At 32.6% G+C, this 15,583-nt stretch overlaps 1 protein-coding gene across 3 annotated transcripts in view; it reads left to right on the top strand.

The window, feature by feature from the left end:
• LOC148602036 (uncharacterized) overlaps positions 1–15,583 on the top strand; it is a 75,428-nt gene that overhangs the window by 48,111 nt on the left and 11,734 nt on the right. For all 3 annotated transcript variants that reach the window (XM_088554470.1, XM_088554472.1, XM_088554471.1), the window contains 13 exons: positions 1,069–1,203; positions 2,241–2,338; positions 3,071–3,257; positions 4,009–4,113; positions 4,735–4,951; positions 5,377–5,552; positions 6,114–6,262; positions 7,366–7,465; positions 10,246–10,372; positions 10,775–10,981; positions 12,445–12,588; positions 13,364–13,566; positions 14,484–14,574. In XM_088554470.1, coding sequence (XP_088410596.1) covers positions 1,069–1,203; positions 2,241–2,338; positions 3,071–3,257; positions 4,009–4,113; positions 4,735–4,951; positions 5,377–5,552; positions 6,114–6,262; positions 7,366–7,465; positions 10,246–10,372; positions 10,775–10,981; positions 12,445–12,588; positions 13,364–13,566; positions 14,484–14,574 — 1,939 coding nt within the window. The remainder of the gene's footprint in view (positions 1–1,068; positions 1,204–2,240; positions 2,339–3,070; positions 3,258–4,008; positions 4,114–4,734; positions 4,952–5,376; positions 5,553–6,113; positions 6,263–7,365; positions 7,466–10,245; positions 10,373–10,774; positions 10,982–12,444; positions 12,589–13,363; positions 13,567–14,483; positions 14,575–15,583) is intronic.

Genomic DNA, 15,583 nt, shown 5'->3' with positions numbered 1-15,583 from the left:
TCTAGAGAAAATGATTTCTTAGTCCAAGGGATTGTTCAAATTCAAACAAATGAACACAATATGTGAATTCAACATTTTACATCTGAAATTTTGTTTTAATCTAGGAAATATGTCAAGATAGTCCTGATCGATCTTTAAATATGTTACTGTCAACTTCAAAACTTTGATGGAATTGGACATAATTTGAATTTAAGCTCATTTAAAACGAGAGAGAATGGCAAATTCCACTTATGCTGTAGTAATATTATCATATATACATGTACCTGCATGACCCTCCCATCCCTAGTTTATGTTGTTGTGGAGGGGCTTTGTAATTAACTTACAGTTGTTTCTATCCTTCTATTTGTATATTGATCCATCAAAATATTTGTCAGTTACTTTGTAGAATGACTTAATTGATGGATAAATAAAATTACTTTATTTATTCAGTAACTTGGTCATATTTTAAGAACACATTACAGCTCATTTAGTGGTGTTCTTCAGAAGAAAGATATGATATTCTCTTGATTAAATGACAATCACCTGATGAAATTCCTCTGAAAATTCACCTTTTGGTTAATTCTATCTAGGCTTTTGAGACTTTGTGTGATAGAAAGTTGAAATCTCCCTCTGTGTTCTTTGGTAAACTTCCTAAAGCAGTTCATCAGGTGATTGTCATTGAACAAGAAAAGATAAACATATTTATTTGGTTTCTTTGAAGGTGCTCAGAAAAAAATATGAGGGACAGAAATTGATATCAAATTGATCTCAGTTCTGGTTTTTTTTTAAAAGAAGGATATAATTTTTAATAAAAAAAATGGTCTTCTTCAATTACAGATTTAAACTTTCAGAAGGAAGTTCAGAGCTACATATCCATCCATATTATATCATGTTTAGAGTGCAGTGTCATGTTTCAATAAATATTTGTAAATTCACATCTAGATATTTATGGTTTTCACACGTAGAATATATACATATAATCATATAAGCCCTCAAATACAATGTATAAACACATATATCTTTGCACTTGGAAATAAGATTGTATACATGAAAAAAAAAATGTTATACTCTGAGTCTTATCATTCTTAGGGCATTCAAGAGAGTATTTGTCCACAGAAGAAATGAGTGTATTCTGTCTAAATACCTCACAGTGTGGAAAAAGAGCTTTGAGGAAAAGTTGGATATTCAGAGGGCAAAGAGTTTCTGGTCTAATGCCTGTGCAAGGTAATATTGCAGTTTCAGATATGCTTATAGAAACAGCAAAGGGGAAAGCTATTGCACCACTTTTAAAATATTTTGAAAATATATTATGAAAAACACTAAGACATGCACATATTACAGCATTAGGAAAAACACTTAGACATACACATATTACAGCATCATGAAAAACACTTAGACATACACATATTACAGCATCATGAAAAACACTCAGACATACACATATTACAGCATCATGAAAAACACTTAGACATACACATATTACAGCATTAGGAAAAACACTCAGACATACACATATCAATTTGCTCTTATACCTCACCAAACAAACAAAGCTGTGTTGAAATTATTAAGGGCTGTTTCATTTAAATTTACATTGAGAGGGGGGCGTAATTTGTAAAAGACCCCCCTCCCCCAACCAATATAAAAAAATGTTGACAGAACCCCATCATATTATAGATTCTTAAGATACCCCCCACCACCAGAAAAAAATTGAATATATAAAAAAAAATTATCAATCTGTTGAAAAACGCACATGTAGTACTGAATTTGGGGAAATCAGAGTATCAAAATCTCCCAACCCCCCTGGTATATTGAATTGTAGAGATAAAATTTCACCCCTACCAACATAATTCAATTTATCAAACATACCCCCACCAACATACAAAAAAATATTTTTTACCACCCACCAAGAGAGAAATCAAATATTTATCAGCATCCCCCTCTTCCCATGTAGATTTAAATGGAACAACGCTAAAGACTTAGTTGTATGCATTTTGATATTGAATACAAAGATGTGAAGAAACAAAGTATATGCCCAAATATACCTTTCACAGTCATTTATAAATAGTCTTGAACCAAGATCCTGTAAATGGATTTGGACCAAATTTTGGCCTTCCAGAAGATCTATGAATTTTTAAAATGACATTCAAGTTTCTTATCTTTAAGGTCAAAGGTCGAGTCATTTTTTGCAGGGCAAAGGCATGCTTTACTATGTTTTTTTTGCATTCCCTCTTGATAAATTATTTTGTCTATTTGTTTTCTAGAAAAGCTGCAGTAGTATGGAGAACTGTATGTCACCATAGATTACTGGACAGACTACTTGTTACTTCAGAGCCTCAAAGAGAACTCAATCTACAAAGAGGTAAAATTATTTAATTGTAGACACTTGAACTGAAAATACACAGGCAAGATTAATTCACATGATTTTCACACGAATTTCACATGATTTTCACCCAAGCTGAGCAAATAAACTTTGTGACAGAGTTCATGTGAATTGTTTGCATGAATTTCTATGTTAAGTGAATTTCATGTGAAAATGATGATAATTTCATGTAAAGTTCACATGATTTCATGTGAGCTCATTAAACATGAATTTCACATGAAAAATATCTGCCTGTGATATGTATCTAAAGCTGCAATGTAAAACTGGGGCAGTGTATGAATGAGATTAAAAGTACCATATAACTAAAGAAATGACAACCATAGACAGATAGTTATATTAAAAGTATTTGTTTATGTTTACCCCTGCTCAAAAGGAAATGGAATACCATGCTGTAATTCTTGTGCCTGTCATCAGCTTTTATGTAATCTTTTATACATTGATACTTAGCTTTGATATTAAGTTTGAAATTGAACTCTTGCCGTCATCATAGTCTATAGTTGTGCTGTTTCGATATAAAGCAGTTTGAAGATCTTCGGTGATCTCTGAAAGTATTTACTATTTTGAAATAAGGTTATATACTGGTGCATTTGTTAAGTTTCACCCCACCTGTTCCTTTTTCTATTTTATATTGAATTCATGTTTTCATAAAACATGGTAACTGTAGATATATATGAGCTTGATGTTAAGGGTTCTGTAAATATTTTTTCCCAGTCATGTTTGAGAAGTGGAGAGATGCCAAGAGGAAGATTGACCTTGAGAAACAAGAGGCTGATAGAACAAGGGTCATTCTAGAAAGTTCTTTGTTACAACATCATTTCTATAAATGGAAGTCTGCAACGGAACAGAGAATGAAGATCAGGCCAATGATAATGAGACAACAGAGTACTGTCATTGCTGAGTATGTTTTAAGAAACTTTCTTAAACCAAACAAGCACTAATTATAATTCTTAAGTTTTGTTACCTGCATATTAAAGTATGTTTAAATTCCATGCATTGTAATGTTTGAAAACTGGACAGTAGCCCCAACAAAACAAATCTATTGCCCAAAATATTGTACCACCACTCAATGAGTGGTTGGTATATTCAAATCGCATTGTCCATTCGTTATTCTGTCCTAATTTTTGTCATAATTATCTCAACTCTCGAAGGATGAATTGATTTAAAACTTCTTTGTGTGGTTTCATTTAGATGGGCATATAATGTAATCAATTCTGGTTGCTCTCTGATTTTAACTTCCTGTATGAGTGGGGTATGCATAGTGCAACAATGCATGCAACTTCGTGTTCATTTCGGAGGACCACTGGTTTGTTATCAGATAAATGTAACCACTAAATCAGCCTTTATTCGTTGATTTACTCATACTCAACTCAGTTTACATACAAAAAGATCAGGATCTCACACCGTTTTGTGTCACACTGCAATTCTACACTTGCAGTAGTTAAAATTTTCAATTATAGAATTCTCCACAAACCTGTGCTTTTAAATTGAAAATTCAACTACAGCAGTTTAAGACAGGATGATGCATAAATTGTATTTATACATGCACTTATATTTTGTCAGGGTGAAGCTATATTTCATCCTTTTCTGTCCATCCATTTGTTTTTTTTTATGATTGCATGTACATAGATTGCCACCAATTATCTTTACAGAGTATTTATCTCCTGGCGTTACTTAGTCCAACACAAGTCCGAGTGTAGGAGGAATAAAGATCTGTTTGAAAAGAAGAAACTGAAGGCTGCATTTGGTGATTGGAAGTATGTTTATTTTTATTTATTTTTTTTTGGAGAGTTGAGAGGGGGGCATTTATTTATGCCAATGACAATAATGTAAACAGTAAATTTATTTTTAAGTTTGTTTTTAACTTCTTTTGGCTGGTCAATCATACCTCAGGTTTAGATTCTTGTATGAAGTTTCAGTCAAATTATCATGGGTTTTTAAGGTTTGAACATTTTCAATTTTGCATTACATTAATATACACAAAGAACTACTACATGTATAATCAAGGAAACACTAACGGACATAGATTGGGTAAGATGTCAATGACACAGTTTTAAATCTAACAGTCAGAGAGATGCAGATACATTTGTAGGTTAATTTGTAAAAAGTCTTAAAAATTATTATACAACAAGAATGGAAATTGTGCCCCATTTGTCAAAAAGACAACAACCCTACCAAAATAAAAATTGTCAGTGATTGATAAGGAAACCTTCACACCACAGGGTGAGCTGCAGCTGGTCCCAACCTGTATTATTGGAAATAAAAAATGAAAAAATACTGTGCCTGCAACACTTACATTGAATTTCATTCTTATGATATATCTTTTTATCAAAAAAGATTCTGATACCTAACATTTCTATCAATTATCACTTTCTCAGACAACAGTATCGAATTCACCAGCTAGAGGTTGAGATCAAGAAAAAGAGAAGCATCAATCAAATGAGGCGTTGTATAAAGGGTTGGTCTGCCGTCATCAAGCGTAAACACACAGCAGTACAGTTCCACAATAAACAGATGGTGAAACAGTTGTTCTACTGCTGGAGAGGGAGAGCCTATGATCAGATCAAAGACAAACAGGAAACCAGAGAAATCAAGGTGAGGGTTGTCTACCTTGATAAGATGAAGTGAGGCTTTCTTATCAAAGCTCTTTGTAAATATGATTGTCACCCAGGGCAGGTATAATTTTGGTGTGGGCAAGTTATATATTATGTTCCACTTTCCTTTGGCAAGTTGAAAACTTGAATATCTGAAAGGATTAGTTAAGTATGGAAAGATTTTAAATGTGGGCAAGTTAATATTTTTTTTTTAAGTTTTCCCGTGGAAACCTAAATTTTTTTTAAATCCTAGAACATTATCAGGGACAATGTGTGTTGTTGTATTAAAAGAAAATCTGTTTGTTATTCTCTGATTTCCAATTTATCTTCTATCAGTTGCGGGACTTTTAAAAACTGTAAAAAGAGTAGGCATAGCTGTAAAATGTATTTGACCACAGCTTCATTTTACACACCTTACAATTTCAGGAGTTGAACATGTACTTAATGACCGAGTACTTTAGTTTGTGGCATAATAATGTCCAGCTACAAATCACACAGAGGGAGGAGGCATTACAGTTAATGGAACAGCAGAGGTCAAACTTCAAGGTCAAATCATCCTTCCAGACCTGGAGAAGACTCTTTAGAGCTACAATTGTTGCTAGGTATATACAAGTACTGAGGATAAATCTTTTAAGGGTTGCCGATTTTCATAGTTTTGGTATTTTAGTCAATTTATGAATTCAAATTTTCAACCAAAATCAAAATTCCATTCATAACTTACATGCGGATGCTCAAAATGAATCAAGGAATTCAAAACTTATGAACAAACAAAATTTTTTTAAAAAATTATTCACAGGAATACATGTAGAAGTACACTCATCAGATACATGTTTGTGAAAAAGCCTTTTTTAGGCATTTTATTCATTCTAAGTATGCTTTCTCATCCCACTGTATTTCACGTAAAAAAAATTTAAAGACATAAATTAATTTAAACAGCACTGTATGGATTGATGATTTCATATTTGGTATTAGGGTTTTAGTAGACTGGTCAAATCTTGTAAGTGATTGTGGTTGCTCTTTGATATCAACTTCTTGAACTAATCGTATCCCAAGACTTCTTTTTTTTTTTCACTTCGTATTATGCGCTAAATTCCTAGAGTATGACTCAAAATAGAAAAAATTGAAACAAGTCATATTCACAATTTTTTCTCTTCTACTAACAGAGAGAACCAGAAGTTGTTAGTGAGAAGACAACTACAGAAGATTATAACAGAATGGCATCGTGTGACTGTTATCGGTGTTAAAGATGCCGTACAGAAATTCTCTGTACAGCTAGGGCTACAGTCTTCTGACAACTCCAATGATAACTCAGGTAAAATCGGTGTAAGAAAACTTTAAAAACTGTCCTCAATTTAACAAATATCAGTTTGGATACATTATATTTGAAGTGCTAGCATGAAGGAAAATTTAATTTCAAGTAATTTTCTTACCTAGTCTTGTTTTGAATGGAGCATAAAATATGTGCAAGGTGAGATTCGCTCCTATTAGGTTTTTAAGACTTCATTAATCATATAGGTTTATAGCCCTTATTACAAGTTTTTGACATGTAAATGTCTATTTTCATTTCTTACAATGGAATTGGATTACAAAGTCGTTAAAATAAACACCATTCACTGTCATGATTTGGTAATTCTTCTATAATTTATTGTGAAACTGGAAGGATATTACTTGAATGTGTCTCCTCAAGTGGTTAAGCTCAAAGGTTTTTAAGATAATAAGCTTGCTCATATACATATACTTTGGAAAAGTGCAGAAGATCTTTATAACACTGTGATTGTACTTTAATTGCGTTTTGTCAAAAACATGCATGGGCAATGTTCTATTATTCCACTTTTCTGAAGAAATTAAGAGGGGGTCCGCACAAAAACCAGGCAGCGGGTGGTACATGACAAATTTTTTTTCTTAAAAAAATGTTCATCTTTTGCATCCTTTCTCAAAGTTGAATGTTGGTTTTTGATAAACTGCAATAGTTAAAGGGAAAAAAATAGACAGAAAGCACTAAAATTTTCGTTGAAAAAGCATGATAACTCATATTGTGCAAAATTTCAAAGTAAGAATAAGTTATAAAGAAGGTGCTTTTGAGTGGTGGGTGTATAGTGATAAGGACGTCCATCCTACTCTCCCTACTTCATTCCTTCCATCTTTCTGTTATGCAGAGGGATACCCATCTCTAATCAATTACTTCTACACCATTGAATGGCATTTAATTGAACTTTTACCAAATGTTTATCACCATTTCTTACTGTGCACATGTATGTTTTATATTTTGATCCAAATCAATTGGGAGGTAATTTATGCATTTTATTAAATGGGGGGAGTGAGGGTTATCAAGTTACTTAGCATTGCTCATAGTTTTTTCTAGTTTTTAGTTGTGTTGGGTACAAAAAGTTTTTAAAGTAACTATATTTTTTTCAGCCTCTGTTGTTGAGAAGTTGAACCTAACAGATCTAGATCCAAGTGAATATCACTGGAGTCCGTTCACATCTCCAGCTCTGGGAACTCCTAGGAATAGAAGGTAGGCTAAATCTACTTGGATAGATTCTAGGCTTATGATAGTGTTATAGGATTCCACTTTCCCATCACTGGGGGCAAGTGCAGTTTTAGTGAGGGATAGTTGTTTTTATGCCCCACTTTCCATTTGACTTGTAGAAAACATGAATTTTTGAAAGGATTGGTAAAGTTTTGAAAGCAAAATTTAAGGTGGTAGAGCTTGGGTGAGGGACATATCTCTTAAAATCATTGCTATGTTTGTATTATATTCAATTTCACCAAAGCCTATCAAGTTTTCATTTGAAACAGAATGAAATCAGTCCCAAGTTACTTTGATACTTTCATGAGATTGATGAAAAATGCTGAAAACAAACATTCCAATGATTTGTAAGAGTTGTGTCCCTTACCCTGGGTCTACCTCTTTAACTTAAATCTTCATTTAGGGATTTCTCATGGAAACCTAGAATTTTGAACACTGGATGACTATCTTTCAATGATTTTGCCACTTTAATTGATTAAATTGTTTTCCCATTTGTCTATTATTTATAATGCTTTACATGTTATACTTTTCAATCTTGTTTTTGTTAAATTTTTTGGCACGTTTATTTTTTTTCACTTTGTATTATGATCATTTGATTTTTAAAAGGGCCATAATTTCTAGCCAAGCAATATTTAATACATATTTTCTAAGGTCAGTATTGAATTGTACTTGAAATTGGTTAATCTGAATTTCAGAATTTTTTAGACTTTTTTCTCTGTAATGCAAATATGGGTTAATGTACAAAATTTTTTTTTTTTTTTTTTTTCTTTATAGCAATCATAACCCAACATATTTTTATTTAGATAAAAAAAAAAAAAACAAACTTAACTACTGTAAACGTATTAATTTTTGCGGATTCTGTCAAGTGAACATATTTGTTGGTGTCAAAAAAAAAGTTTATACTAAATTATGTCTAGAACAAATTTCACGAATATTATTTTCCGCAATTTTCTGTTTACCGCAAAAATAGCAAGTACTTTTACATTTTCAGTAACAACTTTGTACAGTAGATGTATGTTATTTGATCTATGTATGGTTCATATGTAGATATCAACTCAGTTTTTTTTTCATGTAATTTAAACCAATATATTTATAAGTTTTAATTTCCACAGTTTGTATATAAGAGGGTGAGTTTCATGGTCCTGCAGTGTTTAATCTATATTCACTGTGTCATTCCGACCAGAATCATGTATTTGTGGTCCTTTTTTTTTTGGTGTTTTCTTTGAGTACAAATGGTTATATAAGATTGATCCCTATGTACCCTTTTGTTCATGTACATGTAAATTTGTTTGTTTGCCATTGTACCGGTACATGTAAATTATCCTTTCTATGTTTTAATTGCCCAATGACCATGTATATAGGCTGTGGTATTTAAAGGATTTCTCAACAAAACATCCATTCAGTGTTTTCTACTTTTAACTGATAATGGTTTTTACCCATTTATAAAATTCCTGTTGATGGTATTATTTTAAAAAAGATTATGAATTAACATGACTGACATATCCTTTATAGTTGCTTCTTTGTCTTCTCCACCCCCCCCCCCAAAAACACACACACACACACCCTGAGGATTTGAAATCTTACATTTATTGTAGAAAAATAATTATTAATAAATAAAACAATATACAAAATTCCTATGGTACTAAAAGTTAACAGCTGAATACTTACATATTCCATAGTTAGAAAAATAAAAATTCCTCCCAATCGACCCCCCCCCTCCCCCACACACACACACACACACAAAATTTAAAATAAAAAAATATTAAAAAGAGGGATTTCAATTACTGGTCCCTGTATACCCTTTCTTTTTTTGCCCAACTTCATAGTCATTATAACAAACTTTAGTTTTTGGTGACAACACAAATTGTCTAACATTGTATTAATTTGAGTGCCAAGGTACAGTCCTTGAACCGATCCGCGCAACAATTTGACGGATCGATGACCGTTGACAGATTGATGACCGGTGACCAATCTGATCACAGTTTTGTTCTGTAAAATGATGTAAGATATGTTTGAAATAAAATAAATGTAAAATAAAAGTATAAATTGATGTTTAAATCTATTATATTATATAAATATGTGTAAAATTGACCAAGAAAACAATGGTCATGTGATGTGATCACCGGTTTAATGGATCGGTTTGACAGATCGATGACTGACCGGAAACTGATCATTGATCGATGACGGATCGCAAATTTTTGTTGCACGGATCAGTTCAGGTACTGTATCTAACAGAACAAGTGTATCATACCATTAAACATTTGATTTCATTTGCCACTAATTACTTCCAAATGACTTTTCACATGCATTTGTTTTTAGGCAAACTAAATTCCATCTTTTTGTAACAATGCTTAATATGGAAACCTCACTGGACATTGAACTTGGAGTTTCGTCTACATGTTGGAAAGATGAAAACATAAGAAAAGGGGCCTTCATACTACATTGTAATTCACAGCCATGGTCAAAGAAATAAATTATAAATGCCCATGACTTGTTGTTGCCTATGTGCCTTCATATTTTTGTCAACTTTTAACTGTTAAATCCCTCAGGTTATGATGGGAATGATTCAAAGTTTAGTGAGCTGCCTCAATGTGTCAGGTTGTTTCCGGCATGTGACCTTTGACAAAGTTACACATTTACTTCCTTTTTATGGGGGAAAAGTCATACTTTTAAATAATGGTCTTAAGTATCTTTTTCCTATGTTTCCATTTCTCTTCTTTTTTTTTTTCGTCTTCACTATTGAAACAATCTTTTTGTCTTTACAGAATGTCTCCCAGTATGAGTCGTATCGCTGTGGACTACGACCCAGATTACAAACCTTCGTTGTCAGATACTTCATTCTTGGATAATAGATTTGCTATAGAGCATGCTGTCAGGACACAGAGAATGAAGGTATGTTGGTCTACTACCTAAACCAAAGACCATAATGTAGTAATTAGACCCCTCCAGAAAGAAAATTGGGTTATACCCCTCCAAAAAAAAATTGGGTTATATATATTCAATGTGGAAACCAGTGTTAGTCTATTAATGCATTTCATCTGTCCTTGTACATTGTAAGCTGAACTCTTTGTGTGTAACTGCTAAATGGATTTCAATGAAACTTTATGTATGGAGTAAATACATTTTTTGTCTGATGCATGCAAAGGGAGATGATGATACATGTAAATGAAGTGTTGACATGTTTAAAGAGCTTGATTGCATGCTTTGGGCATCCCTTATGCGAGCTTACCAACATTTAAATAAAATATTTTTTCCGTTGCTCAAGTGATATTTGATGCAATTTCTGCTTAACAGGACATAGTGACCACATTCATCAAGAGATTAAGGTTCTGGCCATTAAGTAATGTATTTGACCAATGGAAAGAGTTCACAGCTCGACAAAGAGAACTTAAAGCAGCAACGAACCAGATGAAGGAGAGATCAGAACAGTTGACACAACAGATGGTGTTCAGGGTCTGGAGAGAGGCTCATGATGGTAGTTCTAAAGCCAGAGTACAAAGTGTAAGGAATTTTTGTTAATATAGGTCTTTTTTAAAATCATGCAATTTACCAATTTGATAAAGTTATGTGTATAAATATATCAGTATTTAATAGACCCTTGAAGGAGGTAGACCTAGGGTAAGTGACATAATTCTTACAAATCATTGGAACGTTTGTATTCACCATTTTACATCAATCTCATGTAAGCATCAAAGTAACTTGGACTGATTTCGTTCTGTTTCAAGGCTTAGGTGAAATTGAATATGATCCAAACATATCACTGATTCCAGGAGTTATGTTCCTTGCCCTAGTTCTGCTTCCTTAAATCACTGTGATTGTTTCTGTTTGTAATTAAGAATACTGGTAAATCACCATTGAAATGTGCAATTAAAAATAATGTTAAGATACAGATACATATAGCATATGCATAGTAATATGAATTTAGCATGTGTTTCACTTGATATGAATTCCAAAAATAAAATTAGGGAAATTAAGAAGTTTTAGTCTTTCTAGTACTTTTTTATATATGTAATATCTGAATGTGCTTATTAACACATGTGTCAAAGAGTAAATTACTACATCATTGGTTCTCTATTTCCATTTGATATATTAAACTTGATACAAATATCCAAAAACAATTAAACACTTTGGAATTTGGTAGTACTTTTGATGTAGAATGGAGTGCAGAAATGCAGTGTGTACTTATGCCAAAATCGTGTCACAAAATCGTTTTTCCCTTTATGTCAGCTATTCATTTTCCTAAAGCATGGACCTCTGGTCCACAACAATTTTGCAGACATTTTTGGTAGGCTGTTGCACAGAATAATACCACTAAATTACTGTTACTTTTCAGACTCGAAATACTAATAAACAAGCATGAAAGGCCTTTTTTTTTACTTTTTTCAATTTAATTTCTAAGCTGTAGGTCTACCTCCTTATCTAAGCTGTTGGTCTACCTCCCTAACTAAGCTGTAGGTCTACCTCCTTATCTAAGCTGTAGGTCTACCTCCCTGTCTAAGCTGTAGGTCTACCTCCTTATCTAAGCTGTAGGTCTGCCTCCTTATCTAAGCTGTAGGTCTACCTCCCTGTCTAAGCTGTAGGTCTACCTCCCTATCTAAGCTGTAGGTCTACCTCCTTATCTAAGCTGTAGGTCTGCCTCCTTATCTAAGCTGTAGGTCTACCTCCCTAACTGTATATTATTAGATTGTCTATTTATGGTTCAGCATTATAAAACAAACTGACCACCAAATCAAATCTTCAAGTTTGATTTTCAAATTTTTTTTTTTCTTTCACTCCCAGCCTCCCTACAGAGGAGACTGTTTCTAATTTTTGTTTTTCAATCTCCATATCAAGGAGAGTGATTTATTTATTTGTCTCTATCCATTAAAGATCCATCTCCCTCGAGAGTATTTTCTCTCTTCCAATTTCAGACTGTCTCCCTTCAGAGAAGAGTTATTTTTACCAATTTCTCCTCTCAATTTCAGACTGTCTCCCTTCAGAGGAGAGTATTTGATGCCTGGTATGACTATAAGTGTTACAGTAGATACAAGAAGCAGTTGTCTGCTGCTGCTCATCATTACTATTCAATGAAAATATACAGACAGATATTCCCTGTCTGGTTTGAAAAGGTTTGTAGTTTCTTTTTATCCTGCTCAGTGAGTGGGTGTCATATTGTAATTTCCTTGTCAGTCCATCATTCCATCTGTACTTACTTTGTCTAAATTATCTGGACTCCAAAACGATTGTGGTACTTCACAATTTTTCAATTTTTAGAAAGATTAATGAAGATTTTGTAACATAAATCTTGGCTTCAATCAGATGGCTTTATTTCTAATTTGGTATGTGGCTGTAAATATAAAGGCATAGGCTATAAGTGATTTTGGTTGCTATCCAATATCAGCTTTCTGTTTTGATGGATTGCCATACAACTTGGGTATATACCAAGCATAATAACATATGTAACTTCATGGTTTTAGTACCCAGTCTGGTTTAAAAAATTAAATTTGAGTCAATTAATATTAATGAACTGATTTGAGTTTTGTTAATTTGAAGGTACTTATGCATTTCAAGGGAATCAATTTGTTTGTTTTGTCAAAATATTGTTGGTTTTTGGAGTTTTGAATAAACAATAGCCTCTGTGTTTTCAATAGAAATTTTACATATATTGATTTTTTAAATTAATGGTTATTCATCGTGCAAACACTAATGAAAATTGGTACTACACAAATAGTTCTTTCTAAGTATATATTTTCATACTAGGTTCTTTCCACCTTAAAAAAACTTAGATATGGCATTTGATGCAAATATGATCTGTTGATGGGTTTAATTTGTAACTTTTTTACACATGCAGCCAATTATTGTACCATGTTAATGCATGCTAAATAAACTCATCTAATTGACTAGGCCAAAGACAAGCAGCACACAGAGAAGATAGTCCACTTGTGGAGTACAGTTACCCCTGAAGAACAGAACCTCCTTCCTCTAGAGAGCTCTATCCAAGGGAGAATACAAACTAAAACTATGAAGAAGTGTTTTGCAATATGGAATCTCAAGTACCAGAGAATTGCCTCATTGAAAGCTGCATATCACAAGATCATACTACAAAGGTAAGATATGGGTTATCTAAATACTGGTCCCATAATTCTATACTCCCATTGGAGATAAGTGAGGCATAAAAATATTGATCTTCTATCTCTTCCTCTGTCTATTTTTAGACATGTGTGTTACACTCTGAGATAGGTATGATATATTGGCTTATTATAGCAGTGATTTACCCAATATTCCCAGGTGTAAAAATTTTTGATTCACACTTTGAAATAAATTCGGTGATTTTACTTTTGGACTTTCTCCCACCATAACGTTACAAAATGTAACAACACGAATTCAATCCACTGTCCACAAAATTTAAAATTTGTGTTGAAAATAAGCAATGAATAATGGAGAAAATTTATATATCAAATTGGATAGTCAATTGGTTATCATGAATAACCAAATATGATTACTTGTACCAAGAAAGCATAAAGATGGAACTCATGCACAAAACAAGTTCCGCACACCTTAAAAATCTAGGTGTTCTTCAGCACCTGTGATAATATTTTGGTTATTGACTCTTTCAAATTAATTATCCTATTAACTTAGGCCATAAAAAATAATATCCTAGGTTCTCAGGCCACTTTTTTGATAAATGGATGAAGGAGGTAGATGGTTTTTTTTTTTAATTTGATTAAGAGATTTCTTGCATAGTAGATGTAAATTGACTTTCTATCAAACGCTGGTATGATTATAATTAGGAGTGAGTAATAGAAGAACGGATACAAAAGAATTCTGGATTTTGAACACTAAAAATTCATCAACACCACAGGATTTTAAAGGATGTAGTGGTGCCTGGTAACGTAGGATATTTTTTTTTATGGCCTTACATTGATGTGATTGTTTTTTGGGGTTACTACCTGTATGTATGGTATTTAACATTCAAAATACTATGTAAAAAAAGACATAATCTATGAGATGTTCTTTTTCTAAGGTATTTCCATGTATGGCATGAATGGTCTACTCTTAGAAAAGAACAGAGAAAGAAGTGTAACCAGTTCAATGCTATAAGGTTACAGAAACAGGTACTGTTATATATTCCTTATCTCTCCCTACACAGCCAAAAGTGTCACTTATCATTATAGCCGTTAAGGTTCATACTTTTGGTGGGAATCTCCTAAAATTTCATAAAAAAATTCAACAATCTCCCTCTTACATATCCATCTCAAAGCGGGAGATTTAGCTTTATTGGTGATAATGTCTCCAATCTTATTTGTATCTTCAGCTTAAAATGGAAATAACATTACTTCAATTATTGTCAAAACATGCTGCAAAAACAAAGACTCAGCAAATCTCCTGCTTTGAGAAAACTTTGAGAGGGAGATAAAGGTTTGACACTAACTTCATTTGTTTGGTGGTCAACAGGACTACTTCAGAGATAAACCAAGTAGTTCGGAGATAGTAACGATCGTTCTGTTCTTAGATCTGATGAAAAATATGACAAAATTTAGATAGCCCGTAGGACTACCATGAACATTTTTCAAGTAGTCCTCACTAAAATTAGGATTGCACAGGACTACTAGACTACTGTTAGTGTCAATCCCTGGAGATCTCCCACTTTTAGAATTGTGTAGTTTAACATCTATGCATATAATAATCATATAGTCCTCTGATGTGAATATTGATTTGTTCCCATCTACAAGAAAATAAAAATCATATGGAAACTTATGGATATATGTATGCTTTTTGTGATATAAAGATATTAAAACGTGTGTTTCAAAATTATACAAAAACTTTTTGCATGTAAAGTTCTATAGAAATCATTTTTACCATAAGATATTTATTTTTCATGGGGCTTTAAAACATATGAAGAACTTATTTTTTTAGATATTTGCCAAAGATATTTTATATGCTGGAACTTTCCTTAAGTATGATTATCATAAATAAATGTATGAAAAGCATATGATTATTAAAAAAATAATTATGCAATTATTATATGTAAACTGTAACACATGTTAATCATATCACACTAAATCCTTATGATAATTTTTGCACATCATATGATTCTCATGTGGAGCAAATTTTGGCTTTGTA

This window comes from Perna viridis, chromosome 12, assembly GCF_037379345.1.
Source record: "Perna viridis isolate PV_CMFRI_1.1 ecotype Kerala chromosome 12, ASM3737934v1, whole genome shotgun sequence".
Classification (NCBI taxonomy): domain Eukaryota; kingdom Metazoa; phylum Mollusca; class Bivalvia; order Mytilida; family Mytilidae; genus Perna; species Perna viridis.
The sequence above is the reverse complement of the archived record's forward strand: the minus strand, read 5'-3'. Positions and strand labels throughout refer to the sequence as shown.